The sequence below is a fragment of the Halichoerus grypus genome, chromosome 4 (assembly GCF_964656455.1).
Source record: "Halichoerus grypus chromosome 4, mHalGry1.hap1.1, whole genome shotgun sequence".
Lineage (NCBI taxonomy): Eukaryota > Metazoa > Chordata > Mammalia > Carnivora > Phocidae > Halichoerus > Halichoerus grypus.
The window spans coordinates 159,504,582-159,526,961 of record NC_135715.1 but is presented as its reverse complement, the minus strand read 5'-3'; the positions used below and the strand labels follow the sequence as shown (position 1 = coordinate 159,526,961).

At 40.8% G+C, this 22,380-nt stretch overlaps 1 protein-coding gene across 11 annotated transcripts in view; it reads right to left on the bottom strand.

Moving 5' to 3' along the window:
* The window catches only part of SPATS2L (spermatogenesis associated serine rich 2 like), a 161,821-nt gene that overhangs the window by 31,710 nt on the left and 107,731 nt on the right, over nt 1-22,380 (bottom strand). For 10 of the 11 annotated variants that reach the window (XM_036098507.2, XM_036098505.2, XM_036098504.2 and 7 more), the window contains 3 exons: nt 20,637-20,886; nt 5,399-5,605; nt 3,929-4,064 (listed from right to left, as the gene is read on the bottom strand). In XM_036098507.2, coding sequence (XP_035954400.1) covers nt 3,929-4,064; nt 5,399-5,605; nt 20,637-20,886 — 593 coding nt within the window. The remainder of the gene's footprint in view (nt 1-3,928; nt 4,065-5,398; nt 5,606-20,636; nt 20,887-22,380) is intronic. The other variant, XM_036098509.2, reaches the window with a different exon arrangement.

Below are 22,380 nucleotides of genomic sequence, written 5' to 3'. Positions count from 1 at the left end.
CCTCCCAGCCTCCATTCTCTATGACCCTGTTACCCCATCCCCAGCACAAGCTCTACCCTCTGGCTCATTACCATCTTCCATTTCCTTTAGGAGTGCTTTTAATTAGATGTTAAATTGACAATAGCGCCTAGCAATTTTTACAGCCCTGTTTTGGAATATTTCCTCCCCCAGCATAGGGCACAGTTATCAAGTATTATTCTCCTTCCTTGATGTTTTTTGAATTTAATGTTTATTGTTCATTTTAAGCCTGCACCATCAACTTGGACACACACACACACACACACACACACATTTGTGATGAGAAGCTAGACTAGTCTGCACACAAAGCAATTATATCTGGCAGCTAGGATTCCAAAGGATGAATATTTTCCAGTTGTGGTAGGGGGCCAATCATATAGGAGGGAAACCAGCTGTTTCATGTTACTTCCTGATGTGACTTTTCACACAGACACTCATGTTGCAAAATTTATTTTCTGTTAAGACCGCGTGAGAGCATCATGTCATCTTTGCTGCCCTCTCAGATCCCCAATTCTTTATGGGAAAATGAGAATGATCCATGTAATGGTCATTCAGCCTTATGTAACTGTGTCCTGGTCGCAGGCCAACTTTGAGCTACTTCATGGTTTTCTTCAGTAACTGTATTGAACAAAGCGTTCTTCACAGCCAGGCTGGCTCCAAAAGCATTGGGTTCATTTTATTCAGATGTGTGCTCACTGGGGACTGGGCATGTGCAAACAAGTGCTTTCTCCCAGTCTCCCCAAATCATCGTTCCCGTGAATCCCAGCACGCTTTTGGAGAACTTGATCAGGCAGGATTCACCTCCTGAAGCCTGGGAGCAAAGTGAATGTTTAGAATGTCTTACCTGAGAGTTTCTGTTTATTTCTAAGCTCCACGCAGTGCCCGTCGAAGGCTCTGGTGAGGGCGTCGCATGGCCCGAAGCAAGGACAGAGGAGCCAGAAGTGCAATGTGGCTTGTGCACCGGGTGGGTTCAAGTCTGTCTCCGAACCATCACTCGTTTGGGAAATCTCGAGGCCTTGTCCCACATCTTCCACATCTGGATATGCCTTACAATGTAATCCTGAGGGTCTGACTCTATTAAATGAATGACGCTGCATTCAAAATTTTCTTTAATGCCTGGAGTCCGAGATTTCACCCCCAAGAGGAAAGCTTCATTTTTGAAAACATGCAAGCTGCCTTCTTCAATTCTGTGACCCGTTATTTTTTAAGAGCAGCCCAATCCCTGAAATTCATCCATTTCTCCCCCTCAGAAAATGAGAGGAGGACTTTATCCAAGTACATCAATCATCTCGCTGGCTAGGCTGCAGGCTTGTTTGGAACAGAGAGGTAATGTTTTTCCGTTTGGCAGAAATGCCTGCTAATGGTCGATGAGAAAGAATTCCTTTTGTTTTATGTTTAAGTTAACATCTATGTACTTACTTTGGCATCATTTTTATTAAAGGTTAGATCGGAAAGCAAGCACTGGTGTTTACGCATTTTTGTAGTAACAGCACACAGAAAATGGTTCATCTCTATTTCTTCTTCTTCCGTTTGGAGGAAGAGTGCCATTTGTTAGGAGGTGACTTTTAAACAGCAGTGCTGCCTGGCAGAGTTCATTCAGAAGTGATCCTACCCAGCAGTTTAAAACAAAATGTGACCCACAAGCCGAGAAAAGATACACAACTTCCCTGGATGCTGACTGCCCTGGCCCCACACTTCCAGGTCTTGAGGAGTGAAACACAGAGAGTCGGTTATAAATCTCAAGATGTCTCATGACCCATGTGGTGCTCATTTTACTAAGGAAATAAAACAAAAAAAGTACTCCAAGCAGCTGGAGGAGAGAGGTAACTTGAGGTCAGTGCTACACTTCGTCAATTAGTGTGTGAGTCACTCGGAGGGAAGGGATCATACAGAGGCCCCAGAGGAGGAGTTTACTCTAAAATGCCACACAAAAGAGTAAGACAGAGTGGTCTTCTCTGAGCAGTTTACTAATGCCTCCAGAGACTAGGAAACTACGACCCCCACGAGCTGAATCTGGCCCACTCTCTCTCTGCATTTCGTGCCGTAACAGAACTGAGTAGTTGCCCAGAGACATGGCCGACTGTAAAGCTCAAAATATTTACTAGCTGGCGCTTTATAGATAAAGTTTGCTGACTCTGGCTCTGGAGAACAGGCCTGGAAGTTGAGTGTGCTTATATATATATTAGGGTAACTTAAGGATAGATTTAAAAAATCATAGAACTATAAAATTTAAAAATCAGTAAAACTAATAACACCTTTTGTTTGTATAGCACCTTTATCTTCTCTAAGGACTTTCAAACATATTCCTCCAGTTTCCTTTGAACAATTAGTTTATCGTCTGATCAGACAGAGAAGAGTTCCACTAAGGTGGAGATGACATGACTGGGTGGAGGTGAAATGATCCCTCACTGAATGATCAGTGATGGAGATGGTTTTCTTTCAAGTCTCTGGTACATTATGCACATTGGGATCTTATATTATATGTAGCAGATGGTTTAAAATTCAAGACTTCTAGATTATGTTAAGCGTAATCCTTGGTTTTACACAATTCTATAATCTGCTAAGAAGCACATCTGCGTCAAAGAAAGGACTTGGAAAGGAAAGCTATGCAGAACATGGGATCAAATTCTAGAATCATGGAGAGCCAATGAGGTACAGAGAACACATGTGAGCCTGGGTACTGCGGATATGCTTTTCTTGTCTTTATATTTTTTCTCTTTAGCACCCTGATTTTCCTTCAGGAAACCACAGCTCTTCAACTCTCAGTCCATGGGATTCAGGTGGGGCTCACCCGACCACTAACTCTGTGGTGGGCACATGGCCCTGACCTGGCTAGTGGGGAGACTGTCCCTCTTGCCACAGTGACCAGTTTAGGGACAGATACATGACCCAGCCCAACCAATGCGAATTAGCCCTTGGACTTTTGCTGGAACTGGTGGAGACAAAGCTCTCTCTCAGATCACAGGGACTAAGGATTATGCAAGCTGGGAGCTGCTAGGGGGTCATCTTTGCTACCACATGGAGAGATCATACCTAAGAATGAAGCCAAGAATAAGCAGAGCCAGGAGATTGTAGGAGACGCTGAGAGAGGAAAGGAGGGAGAGAAGGAGAAAAGGAGAAAGAGAGGGAGGGAGAGAGAAACTGAATTCTCAGAACACAATTTGGGCTTAGAACCAAATTTGCCTAAAGGAATCTCCTGGATTTTTCATGTACATCAGCCAATAAATTATCCTTTGTCGTGAACTAGTGTGACTTGGGTTTCTGTCACATGAAACTGGAAGAGTCTTGACTGATACACTGAGAACTTTTTCTACTGATAGTAACTTAACCTTTACCAGTAGATACCTCATTTCAGTCGTGCAGTGCACGTGAGCAAATATACAGAGCTCAAAGAAATGTCTCCCATCAACATCAGCTGCAGAGCAGGGCAGGGCAGGACCAAAACCACACCAGTGTATCATTTCTTAATTCCAGTCTCAAGATACCCAAGAATGGGATTCTATCACTAAGCTTGCCTAAGATGTTTCTGAGTTTTGTTAAGGGAGTCTTTCTTATTTTATAATGATAAGGCTGGAAAATATTTTTTCTCAGTGGCATTCATGATATTAGCCTTCCAGGGATTTGTCAAAAATATCATTTGTTGAGGTTGTGTTCTACATCATTCATATACTTTGGGGCCAACTTCAAACTCCAATGAATTATGTGTATCGGGTTTCTTCTTATTCAAACATTTTCCCTTCTTTTTTATTCCCAAGATATAGGCCTCTGCCTGCAGGACTTAAAAAAATTTGCTGAGGAGTTGTTCTGTGATGTTTATGTATTAAATAAACAACATTTCCCATCAGATGCTTTTACCTGTAGGAACAGCTCAAGTGCCGTCAGTTTATAGTTTCTAAGTCGAATTACTCACCAGTTGTGTAATTCAGCAAAGGCAGCTTTGATCTTCTTCACCGAACTATCCACTTCTTCCTTGATCATGACACGATATCTCGTTAGAGATACAGTGCAGCGTTGCAAATCCTTCACCGATTTCTCAATGTTTGGGCCTAAAAGTAATGTCATGAAAAAAATGTTAAATTGAACACTTTATCTTTTTCTGAGCTAAACAACAACAACAAAAGCAGCTAACTCCCCTACCCCTAATAAAAAGAGAGAGATTTATCTTTTGTGTCTCAATGAAAAAAGAAAAAAGTTCTGTCAAGAAGATGTTTCTGTGTTTATAACCCAGACTTTTAAAAAAAGCCCAGCGGGTGACTGGTGCCGTGGTTTGACTAGTGGGTGCTGCGGGCGGGCCCTGCCGGGCACACGGGCCTCCCTTGTGCTTTGGAAAGGGGCTCTGATCATTATGTTCTATTACAGACGGCAGTTTCTTAGAATCTGATTATGTCTGAAGACCATTTGTGCCGCTGGCTCTCACCACTCTGTGTGGTTAAAAGCCAGCAGGGCTTTTGGAGGAGGAAAAGGACACGGGGATTGGGAGAGGTACAAATGAGCTCTGGAGGGGAGGGAGCACTGGTGCCGGGTACGCTGGCTCTGGTTCCCTTCAGTCCCGAGCCAGGCCTGTAATTAGAGCGGCAGCACTCAGAGCTGCTCGATGGCTGCCAATCTCGCCTGCTTTCCTGAAACCGTCACCAAGGTACACGGATAGGGCAGAGCAAATGGGCAAATTGTACCGATCCCAACAAGGCCACGTTTCTTAGAAGAAAGAACTCTCCCTCAAGAGAAGTAAGAAAGTCTATCAAACCAAAGCCAAGGAAATCAGATACAACTGAGGCTGAATGAGAAGAATATCATTTCATCCTCTGGGAATCAGAAAGGAAGTGATTTAGCCCCTTTCGTGTTTGATACCAGTTATGTGTAAAGTATAACAAAGTCCAAAATATAATAAAAACATAGTGTGTCAATTATAAAATCCTCTTTCGGGGTTATACTGTCTGCAAGTTCTAACACAGAACTGAATTTACATGAGGAAGGTCATATCAGCCTCTAGATTCATCTTCATTCAGTGCAAGTTAAGAACGTGTGTGCCAGGGAAACATTCGGCAGTCACATTACCAAAAGGGCTCCCGCATTAACGTTTGCTTCATAAAATATGAAGGTAGAAAGGATTCATGGTGCAAATTTATCCATGCCTACGAAGAGAAGAATGACCACAGAGGGGCAGAGAAAGGGGATGTAATTCCTCTTAAACATCTGAGACCTTCGATGAATATGGGAGGAATCACATCTACTTTTTAAACTATGTGGGTCACAGAAAGAAATGCAATTGCATGGGCATCTCTCTTCACTAAACAGCATCCTTTGGAAAATTCTTTCATTCTGGCACTTCTCTGAGTGTGCAAAATGTGTTGAATCATTTGTGCAAAAGAAATCACTTTACCTCTTTTCTTTGCCAACTCATCTGGCTTTATTTCAAGATGAGCTGCAGGGGTATTGGACTTAACAGGAGATGTTTTTGCCTTAGGCTTGCTTGGGTTACAAGGCTGCTCAGCTGACCACTGTAGGCCATCTGACCTCTCTGGTGTTCCATGTATAGGTTTGGGATTCCCATCTAAGGATAGTTTCTGTTGCAGTGGTCTGTTGCCTTCTGTAAGAAAACACCAAATAATGACTGTGAAGTGATAAACTAAAAACACTGATGAGAAAGTGATGGGGGAATGCCAAGATTTTTGTTTTTGTTTACATGTTGGCAATAATGCCCTGTTGCAAACAGTGAAGAGACTGCTTTAAAAGAATCTCTAGAAGATTTGAGGATATCCTAGAAATACCGCCTTGAGCTGGGAGTTGGAAGACCTGGGTGGGCGTTTCGGCTCTGGTAATTACTCATACGGTGGCCCTGGGCAAGCCACTTAACATCTCGGAGCCTTGGTTTCCTCACTCGTAATGAAGGTTATAAGGAGATGAAGAGGTTTTTGGGTTTTTTTTCCTCATTCAGTAAAGGTGTAAGCATCTTTAAGTAGGATTTCATATTGAGGCTATAAAAATGCAGGCTTCCTATCTCCAAGTGCTACATTAATGTCTTGTGGTATTTTATTCTGAATTAATGAAGGCAGAAGAGTGATTGGAGATAGGGCAAGAATGAAGTGACAACAGATACTATAATCATTTCACTTAATTTATGGAGGGATTAAATTGGGAAACATAATATATCTACTATATTTAAAATCTAGGGAGTCAAATTGTCTCTAGAGCTTTAATAGATGTGGCAATAAATTAGCAGCACATTGCTCTCAGCATCTTTTAAAGGTAGGTTTCTATTTAGTTATTGCTGGAGTGAATTAAATGGCATCTTAGTGGCCGGAAAAGGAAATGTATCACCCTTAACATCTTACAACCAGAGAGAGCTTTGGGTATAAAAAAAGTGAAGCCAGAGTGCTTTTGAAGGCCAGGTTCTTGGAGAAAGCTGAGTGTAGCAGAGAGAGTGCAGGTATGGATCCAGGAGACCCATGTTCTGAGCTTCCCTGTGTCCTGGATGAGCCTGTAGGAATGACTCCACTTCTCTGGTTGACTATGGCTCACACTCAAACAGAGCACAGCACAACCTCTATGAATCCCAGCCCCTTTGCACCCTGTCTCACTTCTCTCTACTCCAATGGCACCTCATAAAAACTTACTGCATTATATTTTAACACAGGGCTTATGTGTCTGCCCCTCATCCCTGCCTTGAGGAGGCTAGGACTCCCTTGAAGTCAAATACTGAAATCAGATTCATTTTTGAAGCCCTAGTACTTGGGTCTGGCTCAATAGCTATCTGTAAAATTGTGACTGAATTAAAGTACCCTTAAAATGATTTCATAGGAAAAAGACACAACAAAACAAAGAACCTTTCCTAACACTTGCCACAAACATTTGGAGACTATACTTGGAAGGTGCAAAAGACTATCATCTGGGTCCTAGTCAGTTTGATTTTAGACATTTAAGAGAAGTGTAAATTTTACTTTGGTTGAATCCATCATTCATAACTTATATATCAAGAAAGCACAGGGGTGCCTGGGTGGCTGTCAGTTGAACGTCTGACTCAGGTCATAATCTCAGGGTCATGAGATTGAGCCCTGCATCAGGCTCCATGCTCAGCGGGGAGTCTGCTTGAATTCTCTCTCTCCCTCTCCCTCTGCCCCTCCCTGCCATGGTCTTGCTCTCTAAAATAAATAAATAAATCTTAAAAAAAAAAAAAAGCACAGCATCCATCTTATGGGCTGAATGATGAGTACTCTCTAAAGGGAAATTACAATACACAATGAAATATTCAACAAAGGTAGTGAACAAATTAAGTACTGAAAATAGCATTTCCTCCAGTGGTGAAACAGATTTAAATGGTAGTATGCAATTTTATCTTTAAGTATACTAGAGTGGAATTTCAGTGTAGGGCAGTGGTTATCAAGGTTTATTGTGCTTGAGTTCTCCCTTAGTACTTGTTACAAATGCAAATTTCCAGAAAACACCTCCAGGGATTTTGATTCAGCAGTGGGCCCAGGATTCTACTTGCCAGGTGATTCTGTTGAGGTGAAGATGGATGGCACCACCCACCTAAAGAAACTCTACTGCATATGAGGAAAAACTAATTTTTTGATGAGTCTGTAAATGTTTTGTTAAAATAGTGATTAAGTGCAGGCTGGCTCCAACTCACTCCCTCTCTAAGTCTTAGTGAAGATTCAGCCTTGATGAAATATTATAAATTGAGAATCTAAAATATAGCTCATTGTGCACAGTGTAGTAAATTAGTCTTATTCTTGAAAATAAGGGGATTTATATTATAGCCTAATGGAAATAACGACCTTAGAATGAAGGGAAAGCATTTTTCTGTTGGATGCATTAAGAATTTTAAATGGAAGGCAAGCATGCAAATGAGCATGGGTTCATTAACCTAGAGCTGAAAATATTTTATTTGTGTCTCAGAGAACTGGTATGTGGGTTACTGGTTCATTTCATCATTCATCCAACAAAAATTCATTGAGAAATATGAATAGCAGGTTTTTTTTTAGGGGCCTGAAAAGCTGTCTTATTGGTAGAAATCACTGAACACTGGAAAGATCTGAAATTCTCAAAGATGGTTTGGATATATTTGCACATTGGCTGTACAGATCTGTCTCCAAATATAGTAAAACTCTGGAGCTCTTTCAGATGAAAGCTGGTGGTAAGTTATTCAGCTGTAACAGAATTAGGTTCATCTTAACCACAGATCCTGATGTTTCTAGCAACAGAATAATGGGGGTTCTTTCCTGGATACCGCGATTTCCCTCTAACATTATGGCCAGAAGTGCCATCAGTTCTCTATCTTTCTGGAATCTACTTATAAACTTCAACAGACTGTAGCTGACTCAGAGTTGACTCCTATCTCTGTTCAATAAGGTAGCCACTAGCTCTAAGTGGTTATTCAACATTTGAAATGTGGCTTGACTAAATTGAGATGTGCTGTAAGGGTAAAATACACACTGAGATTTGAAGCCTTAGTCCAAAAAAAAAAAAAAAAAAAAGAATTAAAAATATTACTTCGACAATTTAAAAAGCATTGATCATATGTCAAAATAATGATATTTTGTGTATATTAAGTTAGATAAAATATATTACCCAATCTAAATTCACCTGTTTCTTTTTACTTTTTTAATGTGGCTACTAGAGATTTTATTTATTTATTTATTTTGCTACTAGAAATTTTAAAATTACATATGTAGCTCACATTATATTTCTATTGGGTAACACTAATATAAATCAGAAGGAGCATGAGATTATTGATCTAAAATCTGCCATCACTACTAATTTATATTCTAGACTAAGAGAGTTCTGATTTTAGTGAAACCTTAAAATATCCTCTGCGATTTCTACATGAGAAAAGTGGTGACAGAGTGATGTATGTCTTGTTCATCACTATATGCTTGGTGCCTAGTAAGTACGTGATGAACACTGAATGAATGAATGAATGAGCATTATTCTGGTACTTTCCATGCCTGGGGCCCTTCTAGTTATAGGGAGCCTAGTTTGATATGAATCTCTGGCCGTGTCTTTATCCAATATTCATCAAATACTTGAATCAAAGTAGTTACATCTTGGAAAGAAAAGTTATCTCTGGAAACACCCAATCTGCCCAGATCTCAATAAATACTATATACATTTTAATTTAATCCTAAAAATGGCTCCTAGAAGCTTATATGTTTTTGAATTTAACTATTACCTGAGCCTTCCCTTTATTAAAAATACTTATCAAATCCCAACATAGATGGTATACATCTTCCTGAGTATCATTCTGATTTCTGATTCAATCTAACTCAACAGATACATATGGAGTGCCTGGTATGTGCAAGCCCTGGCTTATTCATGGGAGATAAATGGGACATAGTCTCCCTGCCCTTAACAACTAATATGTAAAATGTGAAAAAGTAACATAAGACCATAACAGTAAATCTGAGTGCACGTTTCCCCACTGAATTATGTTGGCACCTTTGTTGAAAATCAATTGACTATATATGTGTGTTCTATTTTGGATTACATTCTATTCCACTCATGTAGTTGTCTATCCTCACCCCTAACACCACACTGTCTTTTTTACTGTAACTATTTAATGAGTCTTAATATCAGGTAATATATGTCCTCCAACTTTGCTCTTCTTTGTCAAGATTGTTTGGGCTAACTTAGGTCCTTTGCATTTCAATGTAAATTTAAGAATCAGCTTATTTCTACAAAAACAATCAGTGTATTTCTACAAAAAATCTGATGGGAGTTTGATTGGGCTTGAGTTGAATCTATAAGTCAATCTGGAGATATTTAGTATCTTAACAATATTGCATCTTTTGATCTTTGAACATGATACATCATGCCATTTATTTAGCTTTTCTTTAATTGGTCTCAGCATTGTTTTATAGTTCTTAGTGTCTTGTGCATCTTTAGTGAAATTTATTCCTGGGTATTTTAGATATCTTAGGCTACTGTAGATAATATTTTTAAAAACTTCATTTCCCAATTGTTGGCTGCAAAAATACAACTGATTTTTTATATATTGAACTTTATACTTACTTACCTTGCTAATTTCCTTATTAGGTTTTTTTTTGTCTTTTATAGGTTTCTTAAAATTTTCTATATAGGCAATAATGACATCTGTAAATGCAGTTTAGTGTCTTTCTTTCCAGTCTTTCCTTGCCTTATTAAACTGGTTAGGAACCCTAGTACAATGCAGAATAGGTGTCCCTGCATTGTTCTTGATCTTAGGGAAACTGTATCCAATATTTATTATTAAATATGATCTTAACTGTAGAGCAGATTTTTCATATGTTTATTAGGAAATTCTCTTATATTCCTAGTTTTCTGGGACTTTTTATTATTTTGCCAAGTGATTTTGTCTCACTTATTGAGATGATCATATTGTTTTTCTCCTTTATTTTAATAATATAGCAAACTACATTAATCGGTTTTTATGTTAAGCCAATGTTGCATTCTTGGGAAAAAGCACACTTGATCATAGTGTATTACCTTTTTTATATATTGCTTACTTCAACTTGCTAATATTTTGTTGAAGATTTTGCTTCTTCATTCATGAGCAATATTGTTCTGCTTCTAATGACTAATCTTTCTCTTCATTATAGGTCACATTTGATTGCTTCTTGTGTGGATTTATTTTACACAGCAAAACATAAACTGTGGTGGTTGTTTTCTGTTAACATTACCAAAGAAAACAAATCTTCCTCTTGGGAGAAATATAGGACTAGGTTTCAAAGATTTTCATAATATATGTACAGTCATGTATGTGTTCAGACTTGAAAGTTTCTGAAAACTCTTTTTTCTTGTTAGATTTTACTCTTCAGTGAAGCTTTATGTATTTATAAGTAGACTGAAGGAAGTATACCCGGAATTCAAATCTAAGTTTAAGAAATGTGTTATATATAAGAGTAGGTCTAAAAAAATTATTTTAACCCATTGAGTTAAGATCCTACTATACACAGTAAAGCAGTTGTCTGATGATGATTAACACAGTATTATAAAGTAGTTCTACTTAGAAAAAACTGAAAAAGAAACAAAGTATAGTTTTGTTATAAAATTATGCCTAAAATTGCTAATGTCTATGTTACTGAAAGCATGTTACATTCACTTAAAAGTAATTAAGTCAATATGTTAGTGTTTTATAACTGTTAATAATAATAATAGTTCTTTGATCATAATCTTAGTGTTCTTAAATATTCACAAAAAGAGATATGCAAATGGAAAAGAAACATCTTAAAGTGTTCCATCACCCTACTAATCAGTTTTACAAATAAAAACAATGAGATTAGTACAATCTTTCTGGACTGCAATATATTAAGAATTTCAAAAATAATCATACTCTTTGAACCCCAAAATTCCATTTCTAAGAAAATATGCCAAGGAAATCATTATAGTTGTTTATAAAGATTTATATATAAGAAATGTTCACTACAGCATTATTTACAAGAGCAAACAAATGGAAACAATCCACATGGACAATAGTTTGGGAATAAAAAGAAATATGTCAAATTCATAAGAACACAATGTGGCCACTAAAATCATGTTTTTAAAGAAATGAGGTAAGGTTTATCATGTCATGTTAAGTAAAAAGAATACAAAAGTTCACATACTAAATAATATTTGTTTTTAAAAATCCTATATATCTGTGCAGTTAAGAAATTCTGAAATGAAATTTAACAGTGGTTGTTTCAGGGAGGTAGGATTTTTTTTCCCCTTAAACCTTACTTCAGTTTTCAAAAAAAAATTTTTTTTTTAAAGATTTTATTTATTTGTTTGATGGAGAGAGACACAGTGGGAGAGGGAACATAAGCAGGGGGAGTGGGAGAGGGAGAAGCAGGCTTCCCGCTGAGCAGGGAGCCCGATGCGGGGCTCGATCCCAGGACCCTGGGATCATGACCTGAGCCGAAGGCAGACGCTTAATGACTGAGCCACCCAGGCGCCCCTCAAATTTCTTCATTAGTATTTTCTTCTAAAACCAGAAATACAAAATTCATAATTGTCTTTAAAAAGTAGCACAGTGACTTCACAAAATTTAACCTACACTTCTTTACATATTCTATCACTAATACTTCCATGGAGAAAGGCTTGTTCGTCCGAGCACCTCTCATGTCCAGTTACTGTTTTAGGCACCAGAACTACAAGGGTGATCAAAGACAGACGTGCTCTCAGTCTTTCCAGAACTTGCTGGGTATTAGGAAGACATATAAATCAAACTGCCACACAAACAAATGTAGAATTGCAGCTGTGATAAGTGTTATGAAGTCTGTCACTGGCGTAGCTGACTTCGTACAAGTAATTCCCCAGCCAACACCTCGGCTCACCCGAAAGCCTGTGAACTAACCAGGTTAAGGAGGCAGCAAAGTGCAGGCCAGGCAGGGATGGCTTTGGGGGCAGGAGGGGGCACTGTGTGCCAGTTATCAAGTTACTGTCTCTTAGCTCAAATCTCCCCTTCTTTGCCTCACTTTGTGGTGCTGGAGCTGGTCCCTGTAAATGATTCTCTTTTGCCGGCCAGCGGGATGTTAGCTTTATCAGGGGAGGGCGGTAACGTGACCATGTGTGCTAAGAGGGCAGGCATACTCTTCTCTTCCAGGTCTGGTTCTTTATTATGCTTATTCGTCACAGGAGCTCCGGGCGGCACCCCTGCCGCGTTCTCCGTGTCCCGTGGCTCTGAGCAGGGCCAGTCTCCCTACACCCTCTGGCAGTGGTACCGTTCTACAGAACAGCCCGGTCCAGGTTCTGCAAGTTTTTGTTGTTGTTGTTTTGCCACCATAAGGCTGCATGTTCCTCTGATGGCCACATACCTTTGATGGGAGCAGAATCTCAGTCTTAGATTGGAGGGCTCTCTTTATTGTCCAACCTTCCTAGAGATAGTAACTACTCTCTTGCGTGTCTAGATCCCTTTTAGTAATTAACCACCTCCTGGTATTTCTAGTGTTTTAGTAATTCTCTGTATTACCTTCCTCCCATTCAAATAAACCGTGTGGGTTCTGTCTCCAGACTTGAACCTAACTGATACCCACAGCCAGCAGGAGGGACTGAGAGGGGACCAGGATGGCTGGAGTAGAGACAGCAAGAAAGAGTAGGCCATACAGTGAGGTTGGAACTGGAACAGGGGCCAGACCATGCTGAGCCTACAGGCCATGGTGAGACTTTTGGTTTTTATCTTAAGAGTTCAGAGTTGTGGTTTTGAAAAGATTTCAGGATACAGAATGACTTAGAGGGGAACAATATAAATGCTAGGAGATTAATCAGTGAACCCCTATAGCAACACAGGCAAGAGAGGATGATGGCTTTGGTGGGAAGGCACAGGTAGAAACACAGTGAGACTGGATGGATTCTAGGAATATTTGGAAAAGAAAATCGACAGGACTTGTTGATGGATTGGATGTGGGAGTTGAGAGAGGGGAAGATGTCAGGACTGATGCCTAGATTTCTGGCTTGCACATCAAATAGATAGTACACTAGGATCACGAACACTTTAAGAAAGCTGAGATTGGGAGGGAGATCATGAGTTTGCTTTAAGCATGTCGTTGAAGACTTTGAACCGTTAAAGTGAAAATGTCAAGCAAGAGCCTGGAAAACAGAGTTGCCTGGACTGGGAAGATGAATTTGTGAGCCAGCTTACATAATTAAAACTCGGGCATGGTTGAAATGATCTAAGAAGATGGTATGGTTTTATATGAGAAAGGACTTGGAACCAACCAAGCCTTGACGAACTTCTCCGGTTAACAGCCAAGTAGAGAAGAGTGACCCTCAAAGGAAACAGAGGAACAATGAAGATGGAGGGAAAATCAGGAGAGTGTCATGTCATAGGCACCAAAAAGAAGAGACAGAGTAATTAAGGATAGAGTGATCAACAGCACTGAATGTTGCAGAAAGAAAAAAAGACAAAGGATTGCAAAGTGTCTGCTAGATTCAATACATGGAGGCCACTGATTAACTTAGTGGGAGCAACGTCTTTGGAGTGATGGGGCTGTAAGCCATAATGAATAGGTTGATAAGCGAGAGACAGAAGTGAAGAAATGGAGAGAGTGAGTAAAGATAATTCTTTCAGATGTTACAGAATAATGGTCTAGTGATGAAGCCCCAAGAAAACTCTTCACATGACTGTGATGGTGCCCCTGGATTTGCATGTTCCATCCTTCTTCTGTCGCTGCTCGACAGGGGAATGAACAAAGTCAGAGGAACCCGTAACTTTGAAACAGAGACCCAAACAGACAGGTTTATTTCAAAGACATAGTATCAGTCAGTTCTGCCTTTTCATAACTTCTTTATCAAAGACAGATGGACTTTATTATTTCAAGTCCTATGAAACTTGATCAGTTCAGTGGGCATAAGGCTGGTAATTTTCAGATTGGAAAGAAACCTTTTAGTTTTATTTACATGACTTTTCAAGGTCTCATATGTCATTAATACCTTTCCAGGTTTATTTATATTAAAAGATAATAGATAATAGGGACACCTGCGTAGCTCAGTCAGTTAAGCGTCTGCCTTCGGGTCAGGTCATGATCCCAGGGTCCTGGGATCGAGTCCTGCATTGGGCTCCCTGCTCGGCAGGGAGCCTGCTTCTCCCTCTCCCTCTGCCCCTCCCTCCTGTCATGCTCTCTCTGTCTCTCTCTCTCAGATAGATAAATAAAATCTTTTAAAAAAAGAGAATAGATAATAAAGTCAATGAGTTAAGCTGTCAGTGACACAGGTGGGCAGGTTCCCTTCATTTGTTTCACTGACTTATTTCACTACAAAACAGTCTCAATTCTCATTGCATTTTGATAGAGCCGTTTAAATCTTTGTTCAAAAATTTTAAAAATATTTTTTTTGGAAGGCCTTTTGTTCTTTGCAAGGAGTGCATTCCATTTAATTAAGTCTGTCTGTAACGGAAATCACCTAACAAGGTACGGGTGGGAAGTTACAAAGGTATCAGCTCTTCAGAGATGAGTAGTTTCGTGTTTCTGCTGCAGGGTTGCAGCAAAAGTCTCTTTCAAATGAGAAGGAGAATGGAGACAGCTCTGGATTTCACTCTACCCAGGTGACAGAAAAATACCCCAGGGGTTCTGCATTTCCTGTGCCCCGGTGTCACTACATCCTGTGTGTGTCTCTGTCTCTTTCTGCTTTATCATTACCCAGAGAAAGGAAGCAGAGTCCCCAGTCATGGAAGCTGCACTCGCAGGCCTCCCCTAGCTACCTGAGCAGTTCAGACACTGGGAGCTGAGGGGGAGACTGAACAACACACAACTAGACACAGGAGCTAACACTAAGTATTCAGATGCTAAAATGATAATTAAGGAGGAGTGATAATCATGATAAACGTGCTTTAAAATGTAAACTTCCAAAACGCATGTTCTTATAACAATACAAAATAAGATCAGCTGTATAGATTAAAAAAGTGTGGTATCTTTAATTTAAAAAAATAGTAAAAACCTATGGTTACAACTCTGCAAGGGTTTCAGCTCAAGTCCTTAATTAAGGTTTAAATAAAATATGGGCTGCTCAGGCCACTGCAAGCTGGCGTGGGAGACCCTGCTTCGGGGCATCTGGGCCTCGGCCCCAGCGTCTCCTCTTCAGTCACTCACCCAACACTGCGGCCTTATCTCGTGCCGCTGTGCACACCCTCCCCCCCTGCCCTGGTCTCTCTCCTACTCACGGTCTTCACAACATTTATTATAATCCAGAATTCTCTTGGTAACTTGGTTCTGTTCTGGTCGATTTTGTATCCCCTCTCACCTTCAAAAACGTACACAAACTCCATGAGGGCAGAGACTGTGTTGCCTTGTTTACTTCCTCTAGAAGAATTCCTGGCATGTGTCAGGATGCTTAAAAATGTTCACTAAGTAGATAAATGATTTGAGGGTTTACTCCGCGCCAGATGCTGTGCTAATCACTTACTGCTTACCACGGTCTTGTAAAGTGGAGTTATATTTTCTATTTTGCAGGTGAGGACACTGAGACGCAGAGTGGTTAACTTGTCCAGGGTCACACACCCAGTAAGTGACGAGGCCAAGACTTGAATCCAAACATCCCTAATGCTAAAGCCTGGTTCTTCACTACAATATTATATTGCTTCCATTTGAGAGCTGGCACTGCTGAAATCCCAGAATATACACATTTGGCTTTACTATTAAAGTTCTAGGCAAGCTGCTTTCATCTCGTTGATCTTTTCTAATCCTCTGGTCCAATATAGGGCTTAGAGAAGCATGGGAGATAATCTTGAGGCTAGGACCAACAGCAGGATAAAAAAAAATCTGTTTGGAAATCCTATAGGGAACCTCACATCATAAAAATACTGTGAAATAGTCTGGTGAGGGGTGTGTGTGTGTGTGTGTGTGTGTGTGTGTGTGTGTGTGTGTTTAACAATCAGCACAAATGAGAGACAAGCAGCCAACATTCTAAAATAACAGGACCCTTTCTCTCACATTTGGTTCAGTTCACTCTGAGAATGAGAAGCGGAATGAGAAGCAGTTCTGTGCCAGGCCCATGCCAAAACAGAGAATCCGTATTGTCAAGGCAAAATGACGGGGCTGTTCCTGTTCTATGATACAGAGCAAATCATGAAGTCTGGTTTGTGGAGGTCAGTGAACACAGCATGGAGCCTTCTGTTTGAGACAGGTAACAAGTAACAGAAGAGCTGGCTTCCCAGGATGCTTCACCAGATGAGGGGACATAAAGGAAGCCTGCCGGCTAGCAAGAGGAGCTGTAGCTGACGAAAGCCCCGCCCCAAGGTTTATCTCAATGGAGCCAGTTGGTGGCCCATAATCCTGCTCCTTTCCTATTCAATGGGAATTGTGTCCAGTGGGAGGAAGACAACACAGAAATCTGAATTCCTGTTTGGGCCTACACTGTGATAAGCACCTAAATATTTCAGCAATCGGAGCCTTAGGAAAAGTAGAGCAGGAAGAATACTTAGGAAAGTTGAACCCTAAAGTCATAATGTGCTTTAGACATTTAGATGGGTCTCAGAATTAAACATGATCCGTGGCATTACTTTTGGTAAAAATAAATCTTAATCTACTCCTTGTCTGACTTTGTACTTGGACGCAGAATGATCTTGATTGGATTATGTAAAAGATCTAATTTGAGCTGTTATTAAAAATTCTGAAATACAGAAAAAACTACTCCATGGCTTAAAGGAGTAATTTTGTACTAAGTTTAAATCAAACTCCCAAACTTCTAAGCTCCGGGCTGACAGGCAGCATTGTCCCACTCGACAGTGCTATATTTACAGCCTGAAATGATGATGCTTTTGGTGGTGATTTTTCATGTAGGAAGTCACACTAACACCCCTGAACCACCTGCATATATCTTAAAGCTAACTTCTCCCCTACCAGAAAATGATTCTGTTTAAAACTTTTTAAAAAGAGAGATCTTGAATGTCAAGGTGTTATAAAAAGATAAAACACACGTTGCACATGTTCACAGCCTGCTGCCCAGCTGGGCATTCGGGGCAAGCTTCCTTGAGCCAGTTTCATTATAGGAAAGATTGATAAATGCTCCACTGCAAGCAGACTGGAGATTTCTTTTACACTCATACTTCGAACTCACTCAAGTACAAAGTATCATTATATGGCTTTGTTATGATTCCTTTTTCCTAATTTTTCAATTATACATCTTTTAGGAGTCAGGGAGCCCATGGTTTCAGCAGCAACTCTCCAATGCATGCATTAAATTGCACAGATCTGAGTCAGGCTTTGGCAAAGTGGTAAGAGTTACCCCAGGGGTGTGGGTTCTCTTCTTGTCCTCTCAACCCGGGGTGCGGGCGTGCTTTGGCTTCCTCAGCAATTCAGTGAGGGGATGGGGTTAAAGGATCAATGCCATGCTTTCCAGTTCCACGGCTCTGCTCAAAATGGGATGCAGGATGTCCAAGACCTAACACTCATCTGTGAAATAGCTGTTAGAGGCCTCGGGACTGCCAATGGATCAGACAGGCATTTCAAAGCCATTTCCCAGTTTGGGCATCACCTTCCTGGTAAATTTTCACTATCTTCGGGAAGGAAAACCTAACTAGTTACAAACTCATTTTTAAATGTATGATCATAACACGTGAGCCGCTGATGAAGTTAATGGTCAACCAGGAGGACTCCCTTCCTTTTGCAAAAATATCTAATGACCTTCCATATCATCATTTCTTCTTTAACAGGAAAATTGATGTGAGGCATGGATTTGTACTGAACCAGCAACATTCACAAACAATACCGACGTACTTCAATGCCTTCATGCTGAACGTAACAAAACCAAAAGGATCCTGGGATGGCTCTTTGCGCAATAAAGGAGGCTTCACAGAAAGGTTCATGGTAGAACTGACAAAAGCCTCCTTGTACAGAGAACTCCTCTAGTGGGTACTTAACTTTTAAGGCAGCTAGCCACTGCGAAGTGAAGCGCTTCAATATTGAATTTGTTCTAATGTCATATACTTGATAGAGTTACCGAAATTGTTTTAGAAAGAAGGTATAAATTATAAGTAAATGAATGAATATACGTGCTAGGCTTTTAGTCTATGATTGATATCAAAACGGCAACTTGAGTAATTAGATTTTGAAAGTAATTCATGTGAATGCAATAACAAGCAAGGTTGGGAATCTGCCACTCAATTATTTAATTTTTTTCTCCTGCCCTTACTATAAATCAAAATATTCTCAAAATTGTAGGCATGGTAAAAATTGAATTTAAAAAATCCTGGGAAATTTAGATTCTAAATGGAAATAAGCTCTTTCTGTTGTTTGTCTGTTTGGTTTTGAGGAAGCACTGTGCACTAGGGGTCATGTGAATTACCGCGCTCACTACCAGTCGAGTTGGTAGGTAATGTGTTTGTGGAAGAAAATCAGTGCTTGGTGAACAAGCTAAAAACTTACTAGCGTGTTGTACAGCATGTGAGTTATTTAATGCTTCCCCACTGGAGCCCTGGTTTGGTACACATCACCATGAGATGGTCTGTTTGCATTTGTCTCTTCTGCTGGGCTGAATTCTTCCTAAGCAGGGCCCCTCTTGCTCATTTTTGGCTGATCAGAGGACTGCGCTGCCTCAGGCTGCAGACTTGCAGTACACGAGGGTGTGGAGTCCGGTCCTTTCTACTTCTTTTTAACCCTCCAAATCCCTTCTACCGCCTCAAGGCTATGGGTCCTTCAATTACCGTGACTCCCATGAACCCTCCCTGGATCACTCATGGATGTAGCACCTCTCTTCCCCAAACTGTAAACTCAGCCTTCTCTTCGAGAATAACAGAAAGCGATTCCTGCAGGGCCTCAACCATACCATATCCTTCTGTGAATTTACTGTGGCTTAACAGCACAGTGCTTAGCATGTAAGAGGAGTTTAGAGAGTCACTGAGTCGATCAGTGCGGGATTTTATAACTAAAAGAAGGACTGCAGGAATTACTGGGTGGTGTGGTCCTCGCTAGGGGATCTGCCAGGCATTTTGAATTAGGAGGCATTTGTTAAAAATTTGTGTGGGGGGTGGAGAGGCCTACACCCATAGTTAGGTGACTTAAAATCACAGGAATCCTGCACAACAAAGAATCGCCCTGTGTCCTGAACTTTCTCAGGTCCTCTTGGATGCTTTACATATAAACACAAAGTATTTTTTGTACAATTCTCCTACGGATTTCCAGGATTTAATACGGGGTGAATTAAGAAAAGACTGTACTTTATGGTGTTCAGAACTGACCAAAAGCTTTGCAGCATTTGGAAAACGGCACAGCCAAGGACTCGTGTGGTCATGGTATCTGACCTGACAACCAGCGTCCCTGCAGCAGCCTGCATTTGTAGTGGCCGCTTTCAGAGTGATTCTAGGTCTATATACAAACAGGCTTATTTCTTTCTTGCTTCACACGTCAAATATAAAAAAAAAACAACAGTGTCCACAATGTCCTGTTGACCACTGTTTTAAGTGCAAAGTGATTCATTTTAAGTGGGTGTGAATATCTGACCATTTTATAAGGTTTTCTAGTTTAGTTGTTCCAGATTTTTTATATTTTTTGCTTTACTGAAATTCTGTTTCTAGATAGACTATATTTTCTCTGATTTTTATTTTAGGATTTGCTATAAAAGTGGAGCATTCGCTTAGATAGTGTTGAGACCACTGTCTAGTACATTCTGGTACAGTTTTCTTATTTTACAGAAAGGAAGTGGGACACTAGAGATGAAATGATGCACCCAAGGTCATACAATTTGATTAAAAAGTAGCCTTTTGTAGGTTAAGATATAGCTATAGTACAAATAATTAACATTCCAGATGCTAACACCCTGGAAGATTATGTTCTGTCACATAATACAAAATACCAGGAGTTTAAATAATCTGATCTACCCTTTAATAACATTTGCTGTTACCACTAATTATTCCTCCCTTATCCCAGCAAAGGTGTCTTGAAAGAAAATTTCTTTTAACTGGGATTTCTGTTTCCCTGATGATCCTAATACAGACTAGAACTATGTTCTTTGGACAAAATTATCTTCTTAGTGCAGGGCTATGCTGAGCTTTCTCCTTCTGCCCCGTAACATCCCCCCGACCCTGTTCCTGTGGGAAGATGTTTGAGTCCTTGTTGGAAGGAAGACCTTTCTTTCCAACAGTATCAGTAGTGGCCGCCACCGTCTCCATGGGTTCCCTTCTGCCTCCTTCTCTTCTATGTCTTCCTAAGCAACTTTATATAAGAATTACTGACCTGTGACCCCACGGAGTGCCTTCGCAGGTTCCTCGAGTATCGAGATCTTTTTCTCACGAGGGATAAGGACCGGCTTTTCGCTGGCAGAATCTGTGGACGAGCTGTCTTTCTCACAGCCGTTCACGTGGCCGTTTTCTATCTGGGGTGGCGGCGGCGGCTGTAAGGGCCCTGCTTCGGGCCTCTCTGCCTTGTCCTTAGCATCTTTGTTGCCTTGATGCTGCTTGGACTTGCTTCTTTTTCTTTTGTTGTTCTAGAATGAGAAACAAATGAGAAGTTAACATTATTCAGCTCAGGCCCTTGAGATAGAAGATGAACTTGAGAGATCAAAATAAAGTGTGTTATCTTATTTGTTTTCTGGGGCAAAACACCTATATCTTTATTGACCACCCACATGTAAGTATCTTTTTTCTCACAGTAAGTTGTGTAAACTTTTACCTCATGAACACAGTAAACAAAAGAATTTCCCTTAAAAGCGAAAAACAGCAGGGAATGGCTTAAAAGCTGAAATATTATTTGAGCAAATTGAAGCCCTACATGTATGAAGGGTAATATATAGTCTTGTGAGAACTGCTTTGAAAAAACTTGAATTCAGATATTGTGCCACTGGAGAAGAGCTCACGTTTCTTAAAGAGGTGATGGTGGGGGAGACGTCGGGGGGAGGCAAGGAGGACTCCAGGGTTCTGATCCTCTGAGGGAGGACAGGAGCTTGAGTAGGAGAATCAGTACGAGAAAGGCCACAAGGCCTTGCAAAATGAGGAAGTAGAAGGCAGGTCCCAAAGTCGAGGATGGGTCTCTGAGATAGGCACCGATCCACCAGGAGATTCCTGGGATAGCTGCCTCTGCGCACGGAGCGCAAGGCAGCCACAGGACACATAATCATCCCCGGGAATACGTCAGCTGGAGGACACAACTGCTACACAGTCATGCCAAACTGATGTGGGCGCCCCTGGATTTGGACTGTGGAGCTGAAATCCTGGATCTCTCAGCTGCTGGTCAAACAGCATTACCAGGCTTCACTTCATTCACTTGGAAGTAGCACAACCCTGCATTTTAGACCATTAAAATTTTTTTGGACTCCGATGATCACAATTTGGCCAGGGTTTTACTGTACCTCTCCTACAGTGCCCTAGTGGTCAATACATAATAATATATAGGAAATTAAGATGTTCCCAATTATGTTGTATGCTTTCCTTGACTTTGGTTCTGTACCCACAGGGTGCTCCGTGTAGTTAACATTCAGGATGGTGCAGGCCTGACCCATCAGCCCAGACCCTGTCCCGCCCACTGCAGCAGGGAGTTCCCGCTGAACATCAGCCTGGCTTTGTTCTCCAACACGTTTGAAAAGAAAAAAAACAGTAAAAGGAAACTGTTTTCTCTTAATTCTCCTCCCCACTCCCTTTCTTCCCCTTTGAAACCACAATCACTCCCCGGAGGAGTGCTCCTTGAGCTGAGAGAAGCCATTCACAGGCGAAGGGAAGGGCTGACCGCCCAGATTCCCACACAGGCTCTGTGTCTGCTGGGCTGGGGAGACCATTTTCTCAATGAACTTCTAAGATGGGGACTCAGTAGCGAGTTGGGTCCACAGCTGCTGTCTGCTCCTTTATTCACATCAGAGAAACTTGATAACCAAACCACACATCTGAAATTTTTCCACGGGCGTGTAAATATTGCCTTTCCATCACTTGCGAGTCATGTTCATCTGGCACAGACGTCAGGGAAGCCACGAGTTGAGCTAAGCAGAGAT